Source organism: Halichoeres trimaculatus, unplaced genomic scaffold, assembly GCF_033239565.1.
Source record: "Halichoeres trimaculatus isolate MK-OKI-2021-1 unplaced genomic scaffold, fHalTri1.1 fHalTri1_scaffold_11, whole genome shotgun sequence".
In the NCBI taxonomy this organism is placed as follows: Eukaryota; Metazoa; Chordata; class Actinopteri; order Labriformes; family Labridae; genus Halichoeres; species Halichoeres trimaculatus.
In genome coordinates, this window is record NW_027437189.1 from 34,712,948 (window position 1) to 34,739,976 (window position 27,029).

The 27,029-nt window shown below is 40.3% G+C and overlaps 2 protein-coding genes across 2 annotated transcripts; one reads left to right on the forward strand and one right to left on the reverse strand.

Annotated features, from left to right (window-relative positions):
• Window positions 1-4,904: 4,904 nt before the first annotated feature.
• Window positions 4,905-15,436, forward strand: gmeb2 (glucocorticoid modulatory element binding protein 2). The gene is made up of 10 exons (XM_074682200.1): window positions 4,905-5,214; window positions 5,542-5,702; window positions 7,642-7,727; window positions 7,999-8,123; window positions 8,964-9,067; window positions 9,202-9,356; window positions 10,266-10,334; window positions 10,431-10,568; window positions 10,807-10,929; window positions 12,298-15,436. The coding sequence occupies exons 2-10, from the start codon at window positions 5,557-5,559 to the stop codon at window positions 12,906-12,908; spliced, it is 1,557 nt and encodes a 518-aa protein (XP_074538301.1). The 5' UTR covers window positions 4,905-5,214; window positions 5,542-5,556; the 3' UTR covers window positions 12,909-15,436.
• Window positions 15,437-21,523: 6,087 nt separating this feature from the next.
• On the reverse strand, window positions 21,524-23,319 carry pdyn (prodynorphin). Its single transcript, XM_074681808.1, has 3 exons — window positions 23,206-23,319; window positions 22,699-22,835; window positions 21,524-22,268 (listed from the first exon to the last, which is right to left on the reverse strand). The coding sequence occupies exons 2-3, from the start codon at window positions 22,819-22,821 to the stop codon at window positions 21,705-21,707; spliced, it is 687 nt and encodes a 228-aa protein (XP_074537909.1). The 5' UTR covers window positions 22,822-22,835; window positions 23,206-23,319; the 3' UTR covers window positions 21,524-21,704.
• Window positions 23,320-27,029: the final 3,710 nt, after the last annotated feature.

Below are 27,029 nucleotides of genomic sequence, written 5' to 3' on the forward strand. Positions count from 1 at the left end.
TTATGGCTCTCTGAGAGAGCATGAGAATGTGCATTAGTTATGGTTCAATATGCTCTCCTCATTTGTCTCTGTGTGTATTGTATTTTTGCAGTGTTTCTTTTTTCCGAACACAAAGTGTGCTTCCTCTATTACTTTGTTATATTTTTATTTTTTATTGGAGAGCATGCCACACATGTTTCGACCTGCTGTGAACTTGATTATCTAGTTTGCGGGAGAGACACATTCTTTTGAATATTTGTGGAGGTTTAACACTAAACCCTACATTTGCCACACCCAGTGCTGGTGCACACCCAATATCGTTTTCTGGCTACGCCACTGCTTTATACTTGTAGAAGTTTTTATTTCTCTGATGACGTTTTACTTTTACTCAGTTACATTTTCAACATTTATATCAGGACTTTATACTCCTTACATTTCCCAAACAGGCTTGTTACTTTATATATAAGCCTAAGCCTACTTTTTTTTTTTGTTTTGTTTTTTTTTTTGGCGCTGCGACACAAATGTGTGTCAGCTGGTTTTGGTTTTGAAAGACACAGGAGGAGACAAGTCTGCGTCTGTGTGTCACAGGAGCAGCACCCACTGGCTAGAGGAGCTTAGCTATTTCCATGTGTAGTCCCTGGGTGTGTCACTCACAATAACGCAACACCTGTACAGTGAGAAACAATCGTTGCTCTGTGTGCTATTAAAAAAGTGCTATGAAAAAGGTTGATTAAAAGTTGGGCCTAGGAGCATGATTTGTAACACCATAGTTTAGAAGCTGATCCTGGTCCAAAATTCAGTGTTAAGAGGTGTGGTGTGCAAGGTTGTAATAGTTAACTAAAACGAAACTAAAAAGGAAAACTAAAATTTAAAATACATTGCAGTTAACTCAAACTAATAAAAACTAGAAAAGAAAACAAAAACGATAAGTAAACTAAAACTGTGTCTTGTGTTCACAAAACTAACAGAAACTAACTAAAATGATAGACAAAATTAGTTATAGTTTCTGACAATGTTAACAGCCTTTAGGATTTAAATTAATCCAACACACTTTCCCAACCAATTTTAGACAATTTTAGGCAGTTGTCAGTGCCGTACGGCACCATCACAGCGACGTACTGGGACGTGCTTGTTTACTGCACTGACTGGCTGTGCGCTGTGCTGCGACCAAACGTAGAGGAGCAATGAATCAGAGCATCTTTAATCGTTTAATTGTTACAGAGTCCAAGTTTTTATTTATTGAAGCTCATATTGTGTTTTTTTTTATTTATGTTAATATTATATTTATGTAGTTTATGTACCATTATTTTATATAATTTAGGCTTATATTTTTTTAAACTAAGTTTATATTATTTTCATGTATTGAAGGCAGCAGCCAACAGTTCAGTATCAGCATTGACTGAGCAGTGAGCACCATGTTGGACTTGAAAATAAACAGTATTACAAAATATTTACTCTGACCTTTTTGAATCGCGCACCTAGTTAATAAGGTATGAAAAAACTAAAACTAAAACTAAACTAAACTAAACTAAAACTAAGCCTTGTTCCAAAAATCAAAACTAAATAAAAACTAGAATGCCCGCTCTGAAACTAATTAAAACTAAACTGTAATGGTAAGAAAAATGTCAAAACTAACTAAAACTAAACTATAATGACAAATCCAAAACTATTATAACCTTAGTGGTGTGTTAACCTTAAGTGTACAATACAAATGCCTAAAGGTCCCTATAGAGAAGTTCATTAGGATACTAGGCAGGTAGTGTTTGTTCAAACAAAACCATTTGAAATAGAAATACCTTTTACTTTTAAAAGTACTTTTGACGACATTTCAGCGCCTGTATCTTTAACTTTTACTAGAGTAAATATTTGGATTAGTTCTTTTTAATTTTACTCGTTTTTTTAAATTCTTTTTGTTTGTTTGTTTGTTTGTTTTTGTTTTACTTCTACTCAAGTAAGGTACTGGGTACTTCTGCCATCTCTGATTAAACATAGGTTATAACCTATACAGAATGTGTTAAAAACACCGCACAGACTGTCAGTTTAATCTGTTAAAACAACAAACGTGATTTTAAAGCTGCTGTACTTGTTTCTGTATCCAAGTTTCTGTTTTAAGGCATTAATGAGGAGACGTACCTTATTGCAGGGATCACTGCAGGAGTGGATTTTATTTCCTTGGTCTTCAAAATTAGAGTGCACCGTGCGCGTTCACGAACAGTGTCTTCACAGAGGACTCGTGTTTCTCTGCACAGTCCTAACTGCTCTCTGACCAACGTGGACTTTAAGTTTTAAATCCCTTAATATATAAAAAAAAATGTTGTACAGGAGAAGGCTGTGCTTTGAATCAGCCTGTATTTCACACATAAACGTTGCGTCCTGTTTTGAATCAATACGGGACGCGATCGATTTGTCCAGTACGGTTTGCCTTGAACGCAGCACAATTCTGCCCGAATTGAACGTGACTCTTCCCACTGAGCGGCAGTCGGTTGGTTGATATTAAGCGTCGAATAAATTCTCATCACTGTGTGTGTGTGTGTGTGTGTGTGTGTGTGTGTGTGTGTGTGTGTGTGTGTGTGTCTATATATATATATATATATATATATATATATATATATATATATATATATATATATATATATATATATATATATATATATATATATATATATATATATATATATAAACACACACACACATATTTTATTTATGTGACAAAGGAAGTTGTTAATTTAGCTCAGCACAGATACTTCTATAGCAAACAACCAGCCTAACTTCATCCAAAGGAAATCCCTCCAGACTTTTACATCTATACAAGAGTTGTAAAATGTTTGTGTACATTTCCTGAATGTGTCCCTAAAAACCCACCATCAAGTCACCACAGGAAGGAAGATCAAGAAATGTTGAGCAAAGCCTGCAAAGAGAAGAAAAATGTACCCCAATCTAAAGACTGTTCACTAAGGATCCATGAGAAAATCAAACCAAGCTGAATGTGTTGGTTTTGTGCACATCTCTATTTAAAGGCAGGCTACTACAACTTCCTGGAGTTTTGTGAGGTTGGAGTGGAATACAGCTGAACAAGAAACAGTCGAGCTGAAAACAACTGCAGGTTTTCATTTTTACACCAACTCAGTGATGTTGCTGAAGGAGGAGGAAAAGATGAGTTCAGTTTTTTTTTTCATATTTGACCATAATATCTTTGGCTTTGTCCATCTCTTTCACTCTGCAGGCACAGAGGATTTCTACAGAATGTAAGCAAAGTTCTTGAAAACTTCATTTTCTCAATATCAAAGCTGGATGAAAAAGCTGGTTAGCGCTCATCTTCTTTGCTGACATCAAAGGTTGAAGTGGAGCTTTTCTTTTTAAGTCTGGCACTGTGTCAGAAACGTGGCGTTTTTCAGAAGCCTTGTTGGATGGAAGATGATTTGGCTCCTGTTTGCCAGTTTCTTAGTTTGGTTTTCCTTTAGGACGTATTCTGCTTTTAAGGTGGCCTCCTTCTCAGGCATCTGCCACCTGATGGCTCACTGCCAGGCTACGCACTGCAGAAAGAAACAGGAAGAGGGAAGACAACATGCGTGTACAGGCTGCTTTCTTGTATTTTTGTTATTTTATTCTGTTTTATTTCCTAATATTTCCACCTTTAAATTTCTATATTTATATCTTATACAATATTTCCTTTTTTGTATGTCCTAGAAAATGTTCTTTTCAGTCATAGTGAGTTTTTATTTTTTCTTTCATATGTTTTGAAGAAGAGGGGTTGGATTATTCTAGTTGCAAATTTTATACATGTTCTATCTACGATATTACAATGGGAGACCTTCAGAGTGGACAAAATCTCTCATAACACACCCTACACCACAGGACAGTCACACACCATGTCATTTACAGACACCAGACAATCAAAAATCAACCCATTATCTATGGTACCCCAAAAGATTCATAATTAAATATATAAAAACAACATTTTGAAATAAATACCATTTTGATGAATACAAAAATAGATAATGTTGCCGCTAAATTGAAAAATATAGCAATGCTATTATGAGATATGTTTATTATACTTTAATATTGAATTATTATAATTGAATATTTCATAATAATTATTTAACAATTTCTTACTTTTTAAAATAATGACTTTTTATTTATTCTCCAATATTTTATAGAATAAAATAAAACGTTTTCTACAAAGTCAATTTTTATTTCATAATGTCCTTTTCCACAGATGGCCTTTCTATGTCATAATGTTCATAATGTTTTATTGCATGTCTTGGTCCGTCAATCAAAGGACACAAGGCTGAGCCAGTAAAGTGATTGGCTGATCCTTTACACAGACATTGCAGCAGCACTTGCAGTATTGATTCAAATGTGGAGACGTATCCCTGAAGCTAAGACACCTGAAAAAGCTGCAGAGGTCCCACTGTCTAGCTTTGGTTGACCCATTATGATGAAAAACCACATTATGAAATAAAAAGGCCATTGGGGAAAAGAAGATTATGGAATAAAAATTGACTTAAAATAAATATTCAGTTTATAGAAGCTTGGAAATGGAGAAAAAGTTAGTATTTTCAAAAGTATGAAGTTGTTGAATAATTATAATAATTTGATATTAAAGAATAATAAAACAGATTTCATATTAATAGTGCAATATTTAAAAATGTAATGGCCATATTATATTTATTTGTCTGTTTATAATAATGGTATTCATTTCAAAATGCTGTTTTTATGTATTTATTTAATTATGAATCTTTGGGGGTTCCATACAGATGGACCATTGCAGAGACTTTAGGTAATTTCAACAAAAACCTTCTTCATTTAATCTCAATCATAATACCGTCTTTCGCCACGGTCTAATCCTTCCTCCTGTATCCACTGAAAAGTGCCCGTGTGAATCCAGTTGTTCTCCAGCTGAACAGCAGGGGGCGTCTTGTATTTCTTGTGTGTGATTGCGAGTCGGAAATAAAGACGTAGAAGAAGCAGCAGCACGTCCCTGTAGCATATTTCTGTTTTCTCTTGTGGATGATTGAAGATGTTCTGCTTTCTTATTTCTCCAGCAGACGTTATCATGTATAAAATGTAAAATGACCTCCTGTTAGCTGCTGCCTTCTTTCTGTCAACCGTGTGGCAGAGGAGCTATAAAGCTAACTGAGCTGCTAACTGTCGGTTAACGATCACAAACTGATGTTTACATCTTAAATCCAGGAGTCTTCAACTAACCGCTGTTGTATTAGGGATAAGCTAAAGGTAAGTTCAGATATTAAGATCTTTTTAATGTATTTCATGAAAGTTTCAGCCTGCTCACACCCTGGATGCTCACCAAAAGCCACCGATTTGAATTAAGCTCCATCTGTCGTCAGTACAGGTTGAAGTATTTCCTTCTGTTTTATAAACACGAACAGTTTAAATCGTTGAGTATTTATACATCAGAATCTCACAATATGACCATTTCTGTACAAAAGTCCAGGATAAAAGAAAATAAAGTGTCCGAAGTGGGTCTTTGTGAGGTGAAGCCTGTATTTAATGCAGCTACATGGGAACACTGTCTCCTTTCTGCTCTTCTTTGTTTCTAAGCTCCGTTTGTCCTCCATGACTTCATCTGAGGTCAGCAACTTGCCAGATATGAGTGAGGTCGTGATCGTCACCATCCCAAACACAGTGGAGGAGGATGTTCCCTCTGTGGTGGAGGAGGATAAAGCTGTGCTAGTGGCTGCAGAGCTGAACTCTCAGACAGGGTAACTGAACTGACCTTTTCAGGATTGACAGAGTGTGTTGCTTTGTGGGTGCAAAGCTAACCCAATAATAATAAGATCATGATTTTCTCCTTTCTTTGAATAAAAAACACGACTGATGGCAGTATCTATGTAAAACTTGTGTTCTGTCCCATAATTCTATGGTGGCCAGTAGGTGTCAGATGATTGCTAAAGCCTCAACACAGTGGATTTTAAAAGAGGTCAGTTATTCCAACAGATAGGCCTGTCAAGATAACAAATTTTGCTAGACTATAATTTTCCAAAATATTATTGCGGATAAACAATATTATTGTCAATATTATTTTGATTTTTTTCCATTTTTTCATTGATGTTATTATGATAAATGGGATAATAAAGTGATTACACCATATCAAAAGCAAGAAACTTTAATTTCTTAAGAGTATTTAACTGTAATTAAAAGGTCAGGATCTTTTAAATAAAATAAATTAAACAAAAAATATAATAAATTTAACAAACAAGAAAGAGAAAAAAAATACAATGAAAATGAAATGGACTCTCTTTTAGAAAAAATACATGTTAATGAAAATAATTAATACTAATCAAAAACAATAAAACATAGACCCTGTCTCTAAAGAAAAAACGTAACTCCCCCCCAAAAAAACAACAATAAAAACTAAAGCCTAAATAAAAGGGAGTTTGTACAGTTCCTGAATTGTTTGTAACATGTACTTTTTCCCAGTCAATCCGTATTGTCTGTCAAACATTTGTAACATTTCTGGCTTTCAACCGTTTTGAAGGGCTGCATTTCTTTGGTAATGTAGCTGTCTTTGAGCGCCCACCATTTGGCGCTTTTATTTCTATTTACTTTGCAGAACAAAAGCCTCAGTAAGAGCGGTTCGACAAAGAACAAGGCTCCGCTGCACCTCCCCTTCTTCTTCTTCGTCGCCACTATTTTCAAACAAATGGGACATATCAGCTCGTTGGTGTTCATGAGCTCACACTTTGTTCATTCTGATTAAAAACAAAATATTCCCACACTGGGACTGTGGCAGGCGGCTTAAGAACCGTATCTTTGGTGCCATCACTCATATTAGCGTGTGTTTCCTCCTTACCCCTCAGGACGCTCGCTTCAGCTCTCTCCGTGTGTACGCTCGAGCAGCCCCGTCTTCACCCCAAAGATCGCATTTTTAACAGATGCTCACTCCGCTATAAATCCGCTATAGAACCTATGCACCCCGATGTTAGGAAAGATAGACGTAGTGAACCATCTTCTCATTCAGCCTCTTTGGTGGAAAGAGAGGAGGAAAACAAACATGCATGCTCCTGTCAGTTTATCGAGGCTGGCAAACTTACCGAGGACGTTTTTATTTATCGTTCAGTTAATTGATTTATTAATTATCGTGACAGGCCTAGTTGTGGCTTATGCATTCCTGTTGTTGCATTCGCAGATTGTCTGACATCTACCAGACACTGTATTAAGCTGCGTTTTGATTTGGATCAAAAGATCCTAGAGGTAAAAAGCCTTTTTGTCAAGAAGCAGCTGAGGACTTTGGGCTCCTGAAACTGACATGTCATGAATCTCTGCTGTGTAGTGTCAGTTTAAAGCAAGGAGTAAAAAACAGAGACCTGTTGGAGGACACAAAAGCAAGATGTCTGAAAAGCTGGTCTCTTAAATCTCTTTGATCAGTTGTTTGGAGGTACGATAAGATTCTGATGAACAGAGAAGCAATGACTTGATGAGCACCAAGAAGTAAAGTGAACACAACCCATCCCCATCCCCATCAAGTCAGACACCCACATGCTTCATAGGGTTGCTTTTGTTAATATTTGTCCATCCAGCGGATTAACCAAGTTAATTTCAAGGCTTGTTTTGGAAAACTCTTATTGAATGTGCAGCCCTTATTTACTGAATGAAAATAGAAAATTAAAAAAACTGTTTTTGTTTGACACCACTCTGCAGCGAGGAGGAGCTCACGGCTGCACCTGCAGAAACAGAATCGGAGGCTGTTCAAGCCGAATCTCTGTCAAAGGAAGAGGCTGTTATAGGTAAGTTAAAGGTATAGAAGTGAAGCAGATCAGTAGATTACATTATTATTAAGCAGCTATGGTATAATTTTTCTAATTTAAACCTGTTTTAGGCAAATTTTAGGTTTTGTTGTGATGCGCTACAACACTGAAGGGTTTTGTTGGTCTGTTAGGTCTCTATGACTCAAGTCACCTGGTAACATTTGTTAATGTTAAAATAAATCTGTTTAGATCAGGAAAAAAACATCAGCTCAGTTGATTTGTGAGGATTTGCTTGTCTTTGTCTCTGCAGTGAAGTTAACTGAGGAGGTCGACGTTGAAGCTGATATTTTCTACCCAATCACCTGTGGAGACGCCAAGGCCACGCTGGTCTGGAAGAAGTTTGTTTGTCCTGGGATCAACGTGAAATGTGTTCAGGTACAAACTGTCATTCTGTAACAGCAGAGAACAGATTAGTCAGCACATTAAAGTGATACTCCGGGATGGAACTAGTTGGGTCCTATCACAAGGTTTAGGGCAGAAATGACCCCTACAGCAGTGTTTTGGGCAGCAGAAGTCCAGAGCACACACACCAAACACCCCCTCCCTGCTCCTCTGCTGGTTTCCTCTGCACTCAGACGGGGCCATATTTTACAGGGCAAAAACACAAATAAACGGACTCCCACCAAAAAAGTCTGATATCGGTCTGCATTCACACTTTATTTAGAGAATTCTCAGCACGTTACTTTCACACAAAAACACCGCTAAATAAGGCTCTAGTTCTCATCGTGTCTCTTGGTCCTGACAGACTACCTGCGTTTGTTTATATCTGGCACGCCGCGCGCTGACTGATACACTAAGCAGCGAGCACCTCGTAGCCAGCTGTGGCTCTGCAGCGGAGGTAGCGTCGTTTTACAACACGATGAGAACTAGAGCCTTATTTAGCGGTGTTTTTGTGTGAAAGTAACGCGCTGAAAATTCTCTAAATAAAGCGTGAATGCAGACCGATATCAGATTTTTTTGGTGGGAGTCTGTTTATTTGTGTTTTTGGTCAAGTAAAATATGGCCCCGTCTGAGTGCAGAGGAAACCAGCAGAGGAGCAGGGAGGGAGTGTTTGGTGCGAGCACTCTGGGCTTCTGCTGCACAAAAACACTGCTGTAGGGGTCATTTCTGCCCTAAACCTTGTGGGAGGACCCAACTTGTTCCATCCTGGAGTATCACTTTAAAGGTGAAGAAGGTGTGTTTTCTGATGACACTTTGTCTTTTCTCTCTGATCAGTTCAACGAGCAGCTCATCAGTCCCAAGGAGTTTGTGTGTTTAGCGGGGAAATCCACTCTGAAGGACTGGAAGAGAGCCATCCGCCTCAACGGCACCATGCTCAGGTCAGGACTCATGAATCAGAATGGTATCTTTTAGTTTCCCCTCTTCATGCAGTTATGACACACACCACAGGATGGCGCTGTACCATCAGTAAACCTCATCCTGATGTTGAGTCTGGTCTTCCTCCTCTCTTCAGGAAGATCATGGACTCAGGTGAGCTGGACTTTTACCAGCACACCAAGGTGTGCTCCAACACCTGCCGCAGCACAAAGATCGACCTGGTGGGAACCAAAGTGTCTCTGAGCAGCGACCATGCCGAGCTGGTTCCTGCTACACCCTCATCAGCTGACTGTAAGTGCCCTGACTCACACACACACACACACACACACACACACACACACACACACACACACACACACACACACACACACACACAAACACACACAACACTGAGACTTTTTACTCTAAGCTCAGAACTGGTTCAGTTTCAGGCTGTATCGCTGAAGTCTTCCACCACACAAAGCGATAAAGACTGACTTCTTCAGTCTATGGCTACAACCAACGGTTATTTTAGATGTTGACTAATCTATTTGTTATTTTTATGTTTAATTGATTAATCATAATTGTTTTGTGTTTAAACCTAATTTGGACTGAACCCATGGTGATGCATGCTGACGTCATTTCTCTTCCCTTTGAATGTCAAATAATCAGACAGTGACTCAGCAAATGACACACTTAACGATGTGACTGAAAATAGTGTTGTACCCAAGCGGCAACCCCCGGTCTTAGAATATGAGACAATGAGGAAGTGCTAAAATCTGCTGTTTCTCCAGTGTTCGCTTGAGGCTGGCTCCAGAAGTACAGGAAGTCACATACACACCAAGCCAAAAAAAAAATGTTTTCAAAGTAGAAATTAACCTATTTACAGCCTGGTTCAAAAAACATCTCCTGACTGAGTCGCTAATTTCACTATCAGCACACATTGTACGGGGGGTGATTTTTTTTCTAATTCAGCAATTCAGAGGATATTACGGTTGTGGGCTCGCCCAATCAGAGGCACAGCTCAGGGTCATGTCAAACGTCTCAGCTGAATGAAGGGGATCATTGTGATTGGATGGCACAGGTTTTTGAAAATACCCGGCTACATGTGGACACAGCCTAAGTGATGTTAACTGTTGTTTCCTTGTTGTGAGGGTTGTTATGTTGATCTTAACTGTGTAGTTGTTGTTTATGTTTTAACAGATGTTGTTTGTGTTTCAGTGAACGGAGCCTCGTCCTCTCTCTCAGATGGTTCAGAGGAGACCTCAGAGTGGGTCACAGCCATCGGAGGTGATCACAAACACTCACACACACCGCTCTGCATCATACAGAACAGACTGTGTGAGGGCTGTGCATAACTCTTTATATGTGTGTGTGTGTTTTCAGAGGACTCTGTGGTGTTCTGGCGTGCGGTGAAGGAGGCGGGGCTTCTGGACGAGGTGGTGGATGACTTCCAGAAGGAGCTGCAGGAGGTGCTGAAGGGGCTGCAGGAAAGAGTGTGTGACCCCCCACTTCAGGTCAAAGGTTAGACACACAGACACACAGACTCGGGTTAAACTGGGCTGAGGCTGAACCTGTTTGACACACACTGAGGCGGTTTGTCAAGGCCAGGCAGCTTTAAAGGCTGTTCAGAAAAAACTGAAACTGTATTAAAAATCAAACTTCCACTCTTGACGATCAGGAGATCTGAATCTGAATCCTTTCTTTACAATCTTTTTACTTTCTTTTTCATCGTTAAACTTTGCACCTGTTTGTGTTTCAGATGCTGTTCTGCTGAACAACATCGTGCAGAACTTTGGAATGTTGGACCTGGTGAAGAAGGTTCTGGCGAGTCACAAGAGTCAGATGGATCGATACAGAGAGCAGTACACACGCAGCCTCGCCGGTCAGTGAAAGAACCCTGAACAGTCCATCATCCAATCTAATCTGATCTAAGCTAGATTTATTTATACAGGGTGTCCGCAGGGTCTTAAAAGTATTAAAAAGTCTTAATTGTGGTTTTTTGGGGGTATTAAGTTTTATAGGTATTCAAGCTTTGACTCCAAAAATATCTATGAATGTTATTTTCCTCCTTGCGACTGTCCCCTGATTGGGACGTTAAACATTCGGCCAATAAATTTATAAAATAGAATAGAATAGAATTACTTTACTTAGAGTCAGTAGAAAATTACAAAAAATAAATAAATAAATACACAAAGATTTTAGTTACATCAGCTAATGTCTTTTAGTTTTAAAAAGAGAAATTAAATACATCAACTTAACTAAAGAAATTAGATACAACATTAAAACAAATCACACAATCTCAGGCCCATGTCCTAAATTTTGATAATGATTTAATATTTCTCTTTTTTTTTTTTAGCAAGTTGGCCTTAAATAAGTCTTGTTACTTGTTGTTGGAGTGTCGATAAACCTGCCTTTAGTTTCATTTATTCTTTCAAGCTTTATTCCTTCCCAGCTTACATAATTTCTGTAAAAATGCAAACTACAACTGTTGGGTAGTTGGGCAAAAACTCAAAGTGGCAATAAAGTCTTTAAACTTTTTGAAAGGTTTTTTCAAAAGTCTTAAAAAGGTATTGAAATTAACCTCAGGATTTTAGCATATACCCTGTTATAAATCTCATTAAAAATGTCAAAATACTGACCAGAGTGGATGGCCAGTGTGTCCGCACCCAAAAATAAGGGAAATGTGTTTTTTTTTCCGTCTACCAGGTAAAACATGAGCTGCAGCGTTTCGCGCAGGCTGTAACTGTTGTAGAAAGGTTTGGCTGGCAAAATCGAGATGAATTGTGATTAAAGGATGCATAACCTCCTCAAAAGCACTAAAAATACAAAGGACTCCACCTCAAAGATAAAAGACAAAGATGATAAAAAGTGGATTCTACAGCTGCGTTTATCTGTGGATCCATTCTAAAAATTGAGAGCTTAATGTCTGGGAGACCGTCCAGCAGCCAGCCCTAAACAGGCATTCAGGAAAATTAAGTGATTTAAAGTTTAGATTATTTTTACACTGCTCCTGACACGAAGGGAAACCAAACTGTTGATGTTTGTTTGATTCCAGAACTTGTTTCAGGCTGCCGGTGAGTCAGACTGAAGAAATGAAGACAAACCTTCTCCTGTCTGTGCTCAGCAACTGTTTCCAGACAATTTTTCTCTTTGTCTGCAAAGTTATTTGCTGTATGTGATGTGTAAAATGTGAACTCCTCCATCTTTAAATGAACTGTTGAAACTGAAGCTGAGTTTTCTCCCTGTGCAGCGTTGGAGCAGCAGTGTGACGAGCACAGAAAGCGAGCCAAAGAGCTGAAGAGCAAATCTCAGCACCTGAACAACGTCCTGATGACCCTGACCCCAGTCCCCGCTCCACCTGCACCAAAGCGTCCCCGTCTGACCCGCGCCGTCTCTGGCCCCGCGTCAGTCAACGCCACCCCAACCCAGATCACGCTGCCTCTGAACCAGCTGACGGGGCTGCCGCTGGGGAAGGTTCTGACTGTGGCCGGAGGCCAGGCGGGGGCCAACCTTGGCGGGTACACCCTTCTGACCTCGTCGCTCTCTGGAACAGAGCTGGCAGGCGACGCCTCCAACCTCACAGTGCTCTCCACGGCAGCAGGTCAGGAGGGCGTGGCCGGAGGCTCCCCGACCTTCGTTAAGGTGGTCGGGCCGCAGTTCCAGCTGGTGGCGCTTCCAACGCAGCTGCAGAACTTGGCAACCACGCAGAGCTCTGCCGTCCAGCAGATCAGCATGGTGGACGCCACGATGGGAGCTGTAGAGGACGGCCCACAGGAGGAGAACCAGGCAGAGGGCGAGGAGGAGGGTCAGACGGAGCAGGGGAAAGGGGAGGAGGAGGAGCAGCCGGGTGAGGCGCCATGAGACAGACAGTCTCTCTTCTGCTAGCAGCTTGTTGACTTTGTCTCTGAACTGTGAGCGTGTCCTCTGAGGATCGTCTGACTCTCACATTTAAGCGTCCGGCTCGCTTCACTGAGCTTCATTGATGATCCCTCCTTTGTAGATGTCTTTGGTTTTCTAGATTCCCACATTAATAAGAGACATGTCTGTGTCAGGAGTGTGGAAACCTGGTTGTAAATACGTATTTGTGACTAACACAGCTGTGCGAGAGTGTGAGGAAGGACTCACTGTGTGTCTGTGCTCCTGTTTGGTATTAAATTCTCAGTTTTCAACAAAACCTCCAGATCAGGTCATCTTTCAGACTGTTTTTCATCACAGTGGCAGAATAAGACCTTCATCTCATCGTTGGTGTGCTTTTCTCACTCACATGATCATGTAAAGATTCTTTAAGGCTCCTTAAAATAATTGAAGGTAAATGTACTGTTTACATGCATTATGATTCTCTGCAGGTCACCCACTTCTGCTCACAGAATCTCGACCCTGCTGTGATTGACACTGATTGATTCTCTTCATTAACCCGTCAGTGGGTGGGATGTGTCAGCAGCAGGTGAACATGTTGTTCTTTAAGTTGATGTTTTGAAAGCAGAAAACTGGACGTGAGTGAATATGATGAGGACCAAAGTGTGGTGTCGTGTCCTAAATTGAAGAGCTTGTGGGGTGTTTCCAGTCTGCAGGGGGCAGCACCTCCCAAAAGAGGACCAGTAAAGGAGAACAGGGGTCTGTTTCACAAAGCAGGTTTCATGAAAACTCAGAGTCCATTAACTCTGAAATAAGGGACCAGAAATATTCCCCAACCTCAGTCTTTTTCAATCCGAAACTACATAAAAGTCCCAAACTAACCAAGATAATCTGCTTGTCCCTAACCCTAAACCCATAACCTAACCTGATTAACCCTGACCTTAACTAACCCTAACCCAACCCTAACCCTACTAACCTAAACCCTAGCCCTACTAACCTAAACCCTAACCCTACTAACACTAACCAACCCTAACTCTAACTAACCTAACCCTCACTAACTCTAAGCCCAACCCCTAACCCTGACTCCGTACCCTCACCTAACCCTAACCCTAAGTAACCCCAACCCAAACCCTGGCTAATTCCAACCCCTAACCCAACCCTGACCCTAACCCTACTAACCCTAACCCCAACCCTAACTCTACTAACCTAAACCCTAGCCCTACTAACCTAAACCCTAACCCTACTAACACTAACCAACCCTAACTCTAACTAACCTAACCCTCACTAACTCTAAGCCCAACCCCTAACCCTGACTCCGTACCCTCACCTAACCCTAACCCTAAGTAACCCCAACCCAAACCCTGGCTATTTCCAACCCCTAACCCAACCCTGACCCTAACCCTACTAACCCTAACCCCAACCCTAACTCTACCTAACCCTAACCCTAATTTACCCTAGCCCTAACCCTGACTAATTCTAACCCCGAACCCAAACCCTAACCCCTATTTTAAATTGTCTTTGACTCAGTTTAATGTCCCTGACGCACACAACGCAAAACGCTGTTTAATCCACAAGGCAACAAACGATAAATCCACACTGCAAAAATGCCCTAAACCAAATATACTTGATCGATCAACAAAAACACTGGTATACCAGGAAACAGAAAAAAGAAAGAAGATCTCACTCTTTCCGGGGAACTTAAATCCAGAGAAAAATCCTTTCAGCTCCTGGTGCATATTTCATCCTTAGCGAATTCCCTCACGATTGCACCAATGTAAAATAAATTAAACTTATATGCAACAATTCAAACAGCTATAATGTTATTGAGATTGCAAAGGACTACATTTATACTAACGACCTGAGCAGTAATGTTCTTCCGTGCTGTCTCTCCCTCAGCTGCAGCTGTGTTGCTCTTTTTTTATAACATGCTTGAACTCTTCACATGAGCGCAATAAAATTTCTTGTTGAGTTGGGGTGAAAAATGTGTCCCTTCTCCTCTCTGTTGCCATGGTATATCATTGAATCGGGGCTCCATTGATGGTTTTATCCATTTATGGTTGGGCTGCACATGCTTAACTCCAGGGGCCTTTTCAAACCGTCCCCTACACACTCCCCCTCCATGACGGAGTCACACACGCAGCTGAATGAAGTTCACTTCATCAGGGTGTAGGGTATAAATACAGCTTTGGGACAGAAACTTCCCTCTCTCAGGCCAAAACAGATTTACAAAGAAAAAAAGAAAATAAAACATAGAAAAGACAAAAGAACTTACTCCCACGCTTCTTTGGCTGCATTTCTTTTTTTAGTTTAGAGTTTTTCATGTTTCACTCGCTTGAATGAATTTTTCTGTTTTTGTGACAGTCCCTGTAAATAGAAAACACTCAAATAAACACGAACTGTCTCAACAAATGCAAGGCAGGCCTTAATCAATGACATGTACATCTAAAGTTGTGAACATCTGCATGACAATCATTAAATATTTGTGTTAGTTTAACAGTGTTTGTGCAGGCACGTATGTGTGGAACTAACATTTGTCTGTTGCTTCCTCCATGGCTGACACCGGACACACTTTAGCGCTGCACGTGTTCAGCGAGTTGACATCTGTGGGTGCGTGTCAAAGCTCCAAAGTTCCATTCTTCCTTCCTCCACTTGCGTCGTTCACTTGCGTCTTAGTCCCTCCCACCAGAGATGCATGAGAGAGACGCAAGGAAATGAAGAGAGGAGAGAGGATTGAGGAGATATGTTTTTAGAGCAATGGGGCATCCTTTCCTCCGGAGCGTCACATGAAGCGACGTGTTTCAGTGATGACGGCATCAGCTGATCACCTCTGGATCATCTGTCAGTCAGCTCTAACAGCTGTTTGTGTGTCTGCACATGTGCGCTGTAATAACTCTGATCAAACAGAAACAGTAACAGAGATTTGTCTGTTTCTTTAACCTGTTAAACAAACACGTTACCATGAAGAAAACCTGCTCTCTGTTTGTTCTGTGTGCAGTTTAGAAGCTCATGGATCACTTTACTGGTAAAATGTGTTATTGTGAGATTATTAATGAACTACTTAGCCTCTATCTAGATCGTGAACTCTGAAAGTTATTTATGTAACCTAGTTTATTGTGTTTCAGGTAGATATTATTTGTTAGTTTTCTGTATTAATCCTCCGTTATATTGATTTGATGATGGTTGTGTTCAGTGTTTTGTGCTTTAAACTCACAGCAAACACTTTATTACCAGATTTATGATCAGTGTCTGAACGATCCTCTGTGCCTGTCCTCAGCTCCTCTTTTCTCTCATTAAACTCCGTTGTGTTTGTGAAGTTTCATGAAGTCTAAAGAGAAGTCTGAGCCGCTGCAGCGTCCAATCAGAGAGTGATATTTAACATGAGGGCGTGTCGGTCAGTGAAAAGACTTCCGCAAAGCCAGCTCTTGTGTGTCCCCGATCATAGCTCCTCCGATCAGTCTCCTCCATCCTCTCTCCTCTCTCTTCTGAGCTCAATTATCGCTTTGGGACAGTCTTCAAAATGATGACTGGGAAAGTTATTCTAGTGCAGCAGGGGAGATAGGACGGAGGAGACACGAAGTTAACGTATTGAGATGTGGGAGGGACTAAGACGAGAGTAAACGACGCAAGTGGAGGAAGGAAGGATGGAACTTTGGAGCTTTGGCTGTTTCCCAAAGCCCAGGTACCTTGCCTTGCCTTGGAAGGCAGTGCCTTCAAAGCCACTCCCTTCCAATCCAAGGCAAGTGTCCTGCCTCTGCTCAAAAGGTTACGTGAGTGATACACAAAAGAGTCAAGTGGTGGACATGGGCTGTTTCCCAAAGCCAAGGTACCTTGCCTTGCCTTGGTCTGATGTGGGCGTGGGCAGGTATCCACATCATCAGTCGCTGCCCAAGTGCTGTTCCAATGTTCATGTCCTCCGGAGGCATATGTCCTCCGTTTGGTTAGCATGTGGCTAATTGACCAAGGATACACAGGTGTATCCTTCGCTGCCTTGCCAAAGCCATAAATACCCAACATGCAACGCGTGAATCTACAAATAAGGAAAAAAAATGGAAGGAAAAGACGCACCAGCGGAGGCGCGTGGTAAATTCCAAATTAAATGTAAGTAACAAAATATACCTCTGAAAATAACAACTTATACCATGTCAACACTTAACTCTTTTGTGTGTCACTCACGTAACTATAATTACTGAGAAGCTGCACCTGCAGAGTGTCAATGATGTGACAATAAAAAAGCAGAAAGTGTAGAAAAGTGGCAAGCTATGACAATATTTGTAGCCGTCTGAGCTCCTCCCAAAATATGTCTTTGTAGGCTGTTCCATTAGCATCTCCTTTTGAGCAGAGGCAGGACACTTGCCTTGGATTGGAAGGAAGTGGCTTCGGAGCCACAGCCTTCCAAGGCAAGGCAAGGCAAGGTACCTGGGCTTTGGGAAACAGCCACGGTATAAGTTGCTATTTTCAGAGGTGTATTTTGTTGCTTACATTTGAATTAGAATTTACAGCGTGCCTCTGCTGGAGCGTCTCTCACTGCTGCGTCTTTTCCTTCCATTTTTTCCTTTTTCGTAGATTCATGCATGTTGGGTATTTATAGCCATGGCAAGGCTACGAAGGACACACCAGTGTATCCTCGGTCAATTAGCCACATGCTAACCAAACGGAGGACATATGCCTCCAGAGGACATGAACATTGGAACAGCACTTGGGCAGCATCTGATGATGTGGATGCCTGCCCACGCCCACATCAGACCAAGGCAAGGCAAGGTACCTGGGCTTTGGGAAACAGCCTTTGAGACGCACCCCAGGTGAAACCACTCCAAATTGATTTAGCTGACTCAAGTCAGCTGTTCTGAGAACTCAGAGTTTTCTATTTCAAAGTAGATCAACTTTCAGTTCAAAATTAGACTTTAAGTTTGTTAAAACTGCTTTGTGAAACGGACCCCTGGTGAGCCCTTACATTGGCTGTGAGTGATTAAGGCTCAGTTTGGTGTGACGGGAGCTCAAAGGGCCGAAACCACTGATCTCTGGCTGTTTTCCAATCTGCCTACAACATACAGCATGTGAATGTAGTGAGTAGTAAGCACTGCAAACTGCCCGCTGCTCCTGAATGTAGTAAGTAGTCTGACTGTTCTGTTGGGTCTGTTTTGTAATATCCCACTCTGGGTTTCAGTTTCAGGAAGCAGAACTTTTCTTCTTTTTTTTTTTCTTCTTTTTTTTTTTTGCCTTTACCATAAATGTATAGAACGAACCATGAGTATATCCTGACATTTTATCTATTAATATGCAACAAGAGATTGAGTGTTAAACATAAATCAGTGTGGAAGATACAGGTACAATACATTAACAGAAGAGTAAAATTAAAGGTCAATACAATATGAATAAAATTAAGCATGGGAAGAAAATGGTTATTAGATTTTAGGGAGGAGCTCTTCTCAGAAATTGTATAGATTTTTTTGTTTTTTGGTTTTCCCAGTGGTTTAAAGTACATTTCAGATTCAATCAGAAAACTTTTTTTTTTTTTAATTCAAGGAGATTTCAGGATTCTGTTACTTATGAATAAATAAAGTTTAAAGGCATCAAAATTATATCACAGCAGAATCATCATATCTGAATTTTAATTTTACATCAATTTTTCATTGTATACTAAAATTAAACCTGAAGGGACTGACTTTTTATTTTTCAACTAAAGGAAAAATCACTTCTATAATCTGCGTATGGTTAAAAAAAAGTAAACTAGTGTTTTTTATAAACTTAAATAAACTGGAGAAGTAAACACTTCTCTCAAACTGGAAGCGAGAAGATTTAACTGTCTTTTGCATCACTTCACTTCTATCTCACGGACAGTCTGTCAGTGTGGTTGTGGTGCAGTTGTAATGCCGACATATTCCAGTAGATGGCTCTAATTCACTTCAACCTGAGTGACACCTGACCTGATGCTGCCATAGAATAATTTTGATGCCTTTAAAATGTATTTAATTATAAAAACAGAATCCTGAAATCTCCCCCTTAAATTTCTATTTTCTTTTTTTTTTCTAAATATATGTTAAATGTACCTTAAACCACTGAAAATAACTGACAGACCAAAACCAAAAATCTATACAATTACTGAAAAGAGCTTCTCTCTGAAATACCTTTAAATTTTGGATTCATAATAACAGAACCCTGGAATCTCTCCCTTTTTTTCTTTAAAAAAATGTAAAACATTCCCTAAACCAAAGAAATTAATGAAAGGGACACACACAAAAAAAAACAGTTACTCTAAAGAACTGCCCTCTGAAATCCAAAAACAATTTTCTTCACTTGCTTAAGTTCATCAATATTTCATTTACCTTTCGTAGATACTTTTCGTATCTGTTAATGTGTTCTTCCTGTAACTCTACGACTGATTTATGTTGAATACTCTGACAATCTCTTTGCACAATAACTACTAAAACATCTGGGAATTTTTGGCATACTGCAGATTTTTCAAAGTTTTCACCTACTGCCTACTATAAACTGAATTGCAACCAAATCAGTGGGATTGCTTGTGTCGCAGATGGTTTGGAAAACTGCTTCAGTTTAGGTCTGTTGAGCTGCAGACTGCTCAGGGTGTCCATGTTGACCTTTGACCTCCTCTGAAAGCAGTGATCCTCCAGATTTAAAAAACAGACACGGTACCATAAAGGACTGACACTTTGCTTTAAACATGCAGGTTACAGCTGAGTCCACACTTTTCGAATAATAAAGGTTTTTGTATCACTATCCTTTTAATGCACAACATGGGTCCAAAATGACCCATATTTATTTTCTATGTTATTTCATTTATGGCTGAGTGTTTTTATGATATAACTTTGAAATAAATTAATTTAATAATTTACTCTTCCAGTTATGCAGTAAATATCTTGTTTTTGATTAACACTGATCATTATTTCTATTTTTCCTTACTTATGGTATGAGCAAGCACAGCTTTTGTGTTTCTACCTCAAGTTTACACACATGGGTCAGAAACGACCCACATGCTAGCTATAGCATTTGGAGTGAAAAGACTTAGCAAAGTATACTTTGCTAAGTATTTTAACTATTAATTTAACTATAGTTAAATAGGTAGTTAACAAAGCTGTATGTGTATGTGTATTGATGTACATCAGAAAATATGGTTATGCTCTTGATTTTCTTCCAGAATAAGGCTGTTAACGGATTTACCACTGTGATGGTTTGGAAGATTCATCAGATGAGTCTTCATGAGAGGAGTCTTCATGCAGGAAAGCTGGATTTCCAGACACACCACCTCCAGCTTGATCCTGTGGCAGATATTCTGGGTCATCATCATCTGAAATTTCAGACTCTGAATCAAAAAAATGCCTCCTCTTCCTCATTTGGTTCCTGCTGCAACATTGCTATAACCATCTCAGTGGTAAATTGTATTCTGTTGATGGGCCGCATTTCCCTGTTATTCCCTGTTATTAAGATATATTATGTTATGTTGTTATACATGAATGCAGCCATGTTGTGTTATCTGAGGTGTGTGTATGTGTGACAAAATTACAAATTAATAAGCTGCAAATGTTAAACACGTCAATGTTTGGCTCCCACTCACTTAAGTGATTACTTGAAAGAAATTATTTTAAATGTATTACATCATTTAATCACACTTGGATGAATGGGTCGATTTTGACCCATGTGTGTAAACTTGATGTAGTAATATAAAAACTGTTTTTCTTCATAAAGACTAAAAGCAAGAATGGAAATAATGATTATTCTTAATCAAAAACAAGATATTTAAAGAATACTTGAAATATTCAATCTTAAAATAAATTTATTTCCAAAGATAGAACAAAGAAAAACTCATTCAGCATGAAATAACCTGGAAAATAAATGCGGGTCATTTTTGACCCATGTTGTGCATTAGAAGGGGTGTGCATATGTTGCGCATCAAAGGGTTAAACTTAGCGACACACTCCTCACCTTCACCTGAGCTGCACCCTGCTCCTGACTGCAGCAACAGACACTCTGGTTTTCTGATCCTCATCAGGTGTTGGAGCTGCTGCAGGTGTGTGCTGTGCATGGAGACATTTTGATTTGAAAAGTCTAGAGATGAGGCCTGAAATACTCCTATAATTTATCTTTTTAATAGTTTATCATCAAAACATGACATCATCCAAAGTTTGCAAACACAGTGACCCAGAAGCACTTTGTCTGTTTTTGACCAAATAAGGGCAAACCTGTCTCTGCTGGGCACTTCTGTTACTTGACCAGAAGAGGGCGCAATATTCTAACTTTGACAGCTCTGAAATCGGTCTGATTTTTTTTCTCTGCTTCAGATTTTGTTCAGTGGTTTGATGAATGTCGGTTCCTCACAATGACTGATCTAAACCGTAAGAAGTAAACCCCCTCTCATAGTTTAAGACCACATTTAAAAAATCACACACCTCTACATTAAATTTAGTTTATAATCTCTCATAAGAACTTTTTAAAATCGGGATTGTAATCTTAAATGTGGATTACAGTTTAAAATCTACATATATATTAATACGTGAAATCTGACATTTCTGGCTCAGTCACGCCGCGGCAGGAGCACACAGTGACAGAGCTTAAAGAGGCTTCAGTAGTTTTGTCTCTGAATGAAGAAGCAGATGTTTGACTTCATGGTTTTATTAAACAAGCATCCTTTATTGAGTGACAGACAAATGTCAGAAACACAGAGATGGAGCTTTTTACACAGAAGGCAGTCGATAGAAGCGCGCGGCAGGCGGATGAGACTTTTTGGATAAATGTTGGAAGTGAACCTGCTTCAGTTCATGTTGAGTTTTTCTCCTCCTGCAGGTCCGTCTATAGGCTGGAGTCATCATCATAGGAGTAATAGGGCTCCTCCACTGAGCGCACTGAGATTTTGAAGTGTCGGCGCAGAAAGCCTCCGTACCTCTTGTCCCACTTCAGGTTGTTCAACTTTGGCCGGACTCTCCGCATGAAGCCTCCGTAGCGCTTCTGCAGCTCCTCGGGCTCCTGGCTCTCCTGCTCCGCTGAGCTACTCCTCTTTGACTTTTGGCCGAATTTGCGTAAAAAGCCGCCGTAACGCTTCACGTAATTGTGGAGCATCTGTTCCTCCGGAGCGTCCTCTGCGTCCTCCAGCGCGTCTCTCTCCTCCAGCCTCTTCAACAAGTCCTCGTACTTTTTGGGCAACCCCACATTTTTCGTGATGTAGTTGTCGCGCCACGGAGAGGTGAAGATTTTGTTCTTGTTCTTGTCGATCCTTTTTATGAAGCCTCCGTAGCGCTTGACCAGGTCCGCCTGCTGGCTCTCCTCCTCCGCCGCAGCTTCGTCCTGGCTGAAGTCCGCCAGCGGTGGAGCCCGGCTGCAGCTCTCCAGCTGCCCCTCACACTCCGCGCTGCACGTCTGCAGGAGGGCGCACAGAGAGAAGAGGATGAGACCAACCAGCATCCACACAGTCATCAGAGCGAGCTAAGTGAGACCAAACTTCAGCTTCTACAAATGTATTTATTTAAAGTGCAACCAGAACAAAGCTTCAGCCCAGTTTACCATTTCTAATAGAGTAAGAGTCAGAAATCTCACTAGTTTTATCTCCAAACATCTTCATTTAATGACTGGATTGTGTTGAATACACAGAGGGAGTGTTTTACGCAGCAGATCAGCCTGCTGTCTCCTTCAGTCTGTGCATTGTCATTCATTTAAAACCATTTGTGGATTTCCACCACTTCTAAAAATAAAATCAATTTCTAAAAAATAGTTTCAGCTGCGTAGTTTCAACATATGGTTAACTGGAAAGACACCAAAGTCCCTCCAGCTCCGAGGTCTGTGGACTCACCAGGCTGTTGAAGGCGGCGTCGGAGCTGAGCATCTCCTGGGCGCATTTCTGACACTGGGAAGAGCAATCTGCGTGGATGGAGGGCGGCAAGCTCAGCATCAGCACCAGGACATACCACTCCATTCTTCAGCAGATCCCTTTGCCAGGAGTAAACACACGAAGAAGAACATTAACACACAAAATCATCAAAACCCAGCGCGGTGGCGCCGGTGAACTCAGCTCAGAGAGACATTTTCTTCTGGTTGTAGAGGACAGAATGAAATAAAACGACAAGAAATGCACTGCCAGATTTTGATTTTTGTTTTAAAAACATCAAAAATATTCTCGCAAACCAGTAACTCCATAATAACTTGAGCTCATAGACCCTTTGGAGCTGTGCGTAATTGTGCACTGGCCCCAGTTCTCTTCCTCCTGGACACTTTTATGCTAAAATCAAGCAGAAAAAAAATCTAGTCTGAAATAAAGTTTGAAAATGAAGGACAGGAGTCTTAAGTTCTGGTTCTGTACCTCAGGAGTAGGACAGATACTTCCAGCCGTGTGAAGTCTCTCAGTGGCGTATCCACCATCAGATGTTCTCTCGCTGCAGCCCTTAAACTCTTGTTCGACCTGCGCGGCTCGTCGTCTTTCTTTTATGGTCGCAGGCTGAGCCGTGTCACCGAGCAGCCCCTGAGAGGAGCCAATGGGAGGGTGTTAGAGTTCAACCAGCACCGCCCCCCTCACACCGCTTCGGGAGCTTTTACCAACGCCCACACAGAGAAGGTGAAGGAGCAGCAGCGCAGCAGTTCGTCCCATCATCATCATCATCTTCTTCATCATCATCATCACCATCATCATCATCACCATCATCATCATCATCACCATCATCATCAACAACATCATCATTACGTCTCCGGGGCCCGGATCAAACCCCGGTCCCTACATCACACTGACATCAGACAAATGTTTTCATCTTCTCCAGTCAGTCAGACGCAGAGTGGACCTCCTACAGGAGGAGGAATCACCCCCAGTCCAGCTAAGCACAGAGCGGATCAAAGAATCAACCGATCCAGATTTATTGAAAGCATCAAACCAGGACTTAAGTCAGCCCAGGACACAAAGAGCAGGTCTAGACCCACTTTAAAGACGAAGCTATAATCCATCATGAGAAAACCCCAAACAGATGAACCAGAGCTCATGTTACACAGAGACCTGCTGAGATGGAGCCACCACAGGATCTACAGATCCCTGTTCACATGTTGGGTTATACAGCTGTGTGCCAAAGCCAAGGTACCCCTTTAAAAATACCATATTTTATATATTAAAGAATTAATATCCTTGGTTATAGTCTCTCTGGTTTGTGGGTATATGGACAATATTATAAGGAAAAATAAATGCATTAAACATTTTATTTAGATTTTATTTGACCACTATTCTTCCATGCAAAAGGCTTCCAGTTCTGCAATGTTCTTGAGTCGTCTCGCATGCACAGCTCTTTTGAGATCTCCCCACAGATTTCCAATGATGTTTAAGTCTGGAGACTGTGGAGGCCATCCCAAAACCTTCAGCTTGTGTTTCTTAGTAGTCCATGGTGGGTTTCGAGGTATGTTTAGGATCATTATCCTGTTGTAGAAACCATCCTCTTTTTAGCTTCAGCTTTTTTACAGACCCTTTGATATTTGCCTCCACATATTTGCCTCCTGGTATTTAATGGAATCTATTCTTCCATCCAACCAAGCAAGGCTTCTCTTCCCGCTGGCTACAACACAACCCCAAAGCATGATGGATCCACCCCATTTAACAGTTGGCAAGGTGTTCTTTTCATGAAATGCTGCTCCTTTTTTCTCCTTTCTGACCAGCCTATGAGCTGCTCTCTGTGAGAGTTTCCTTCTTCCAGATCTCATCTTGACCTCCACATTTCCCCTTACCTGCCATCTCTTAATTATACCTCCCACTGTGGAAACTGTAGGCTGAAAATGCTTTGCTATCTTTTTGTAGCATTTGCCAGCCTTGAAGGCATCAAAAACTTTCATGTTTTTCATGTTTTGCACAAGATGTTCCATGATGACAATTGTTGACACATGATTCCAGACCAGCGGTGGGCAAACTTTTTGATTTGTGGGCCACTATGGGTTCTAACATTTGACAAAGGGGCCGGACCAGGAGCAGATGGATGGAGTGCTTTAGTAACTATCAGGGTATCATTCGTTCATTCCATATCCATTTTAGAATCCAAAATCGGAAAACGGAAAACGACTTGTTATTCAATTTTTTGTTTTCAAATCAAAAATCAGAAAACAAATAACAGTCTATTTCTCGCTGTTTTGATTTTTTTAATATATTTTTTTAAATTAGAATGTGAGAGAATGGAATTATAATGAGATTTTTAATCCATGTATGGTTTGTTCTTTCGTTGTTCTGTTTCAAAACAAAATAAAAAAAACGAAAAAACCCACTTTTTTTTTCTGTTTTAAAACCAAAACGGTAACAAAAATATTTTGTTGCCCACTCCTTATTGAACACTCGACATTCTTTTTCCCTTTCCCTTATCTTATGTTCGTTCTTTACAGAAGGGCTGATGGGTCAGAGGGTAAAGTGCAAACGTGGAGTAATAGGCCTACGCTTCACCCCAACAAAGCCAATGTATCTACAGTGCGCCATCTAGTGGGAGAACTTCAGAATTGCAGGGAAAATAAAACATTAACAATGTTTATTCATTTAATTTTTTCAAGTTTGGTGGGCCAGATTAAAATGTTTAACAGGCCGCATGTGGTCCCCGGGCCGTAGTTTGCCCATGCCTGTTCTAGACCAATGAGCTGGTAAAGGTCTGGGCTTGTAAAACGAATCTGAGTCTTTGAAACTCTCAGGATATCCCGACTTTTGCACATGTTAAAATGATGATTTTAATTTTTGCAATTTTGTTCAGTTTATAAAACAAAATGTTAACCATTCATTAATGTTTCCTTATAATTTAGCCTTTTCCCCACATACCAGAGAGACTATACATATGAATATTGATTCTTTAATATATAAAATATGGTATTTTTAAAGGGGTGCCCTGACTTTCACACACCTTTGTGTATGTTACTTAAACACTTTTTAGTGTTTGAAGCACAACAACAAGTTAAAACCATCCAGGGGCAACCAGATTTAACTGAAGCCCGAGTGGAGGTGCTCAAGTACGGAAGAGTATTAGGGCCACCTGTCAGACAAATAAAATTAGAGGGGGCAGAATTTTTTTTTTCATCGTGCACTTTGAGAAAAAAGTCAAAATGTCAAGAAAAAAGTCGAAATGTCGAGATAAAAGTTGACATGCCGAGAATAAAGTCGGAATATAATAGCGACAATAAAGTTGAAATAGGATGTCAAGAATAAAGTCGAAATGTCGAGAATAAAGTCGGCATATAATGGCGAGAATAAAGTCGAAACAGAATGTCCAGAAAAAAGTCGAAATATCGAGAACAAAGTCGGAATATAATGGCATATAATGTTACAGCATGCATCTCTGTCGTTCTCCTCACTGTATTTATCGAAAACTGGGACGGAACAAAGGAGACATCTACATCAACATTATATTCTGACTTTATTCTCGACATGTCAACTTTTTTCTCAACATGTCGACATTTTTCTCAACACTTCAACTTTTTTCTCGACATTTCGACCCTTTTCTTTATTTTTCTCACGGGTGGCCCTAATACTCTTCCATAGCTCAAGTCCTGGGTTTAGACTTTAGTTCACTTAAACCCTGATTCTCATGACTCCTCCTGACTCACCTGGACTAACACAGACTTGAGCACTGACTGTGTGACAGAGGACTCAGACTGACGCATTTTAAGAGACTCTCTTTTCTAAAAGTCAAACAAATGTTTTAGATTTAGTCCCATGAACCATCAAATTCAGGCAGTGAACTCATCCACTGCTCCAGCTTGTGGTATTAACTTTAACTATTACATAAATTATAATCAGCTTTTCTGAACGTATCTCCCCAAATATCTGACACCCTTATGACAAAAGGGATCTCCTCCAATATCTGCTGATCTCCTTTTTGCAAAGTTGAATAATAAAATCTCATTTATAAAATGTAAGATGGCTCTCGAAGGGGGGTAGGTGGGTGTCACTGTTAACCTGTACACTAATTACCATAATCCTTGCTGACAGTAGGAAAGCTATTCAACTAGCATTCATTTGGAGGTTGTTAATTCAGGTCTGTATAAATCATTGTTATAGGAAAAAAGACAGATCAATCTAGATGCTCTGCAGAGAGCTTGTGTTTTTGTTTGAATAAATATATTGAAACATTAAGTTTAATTATTTCACAAGTTTCGTCTCTCAAACAGGAAGTGGTCCATTTGTAA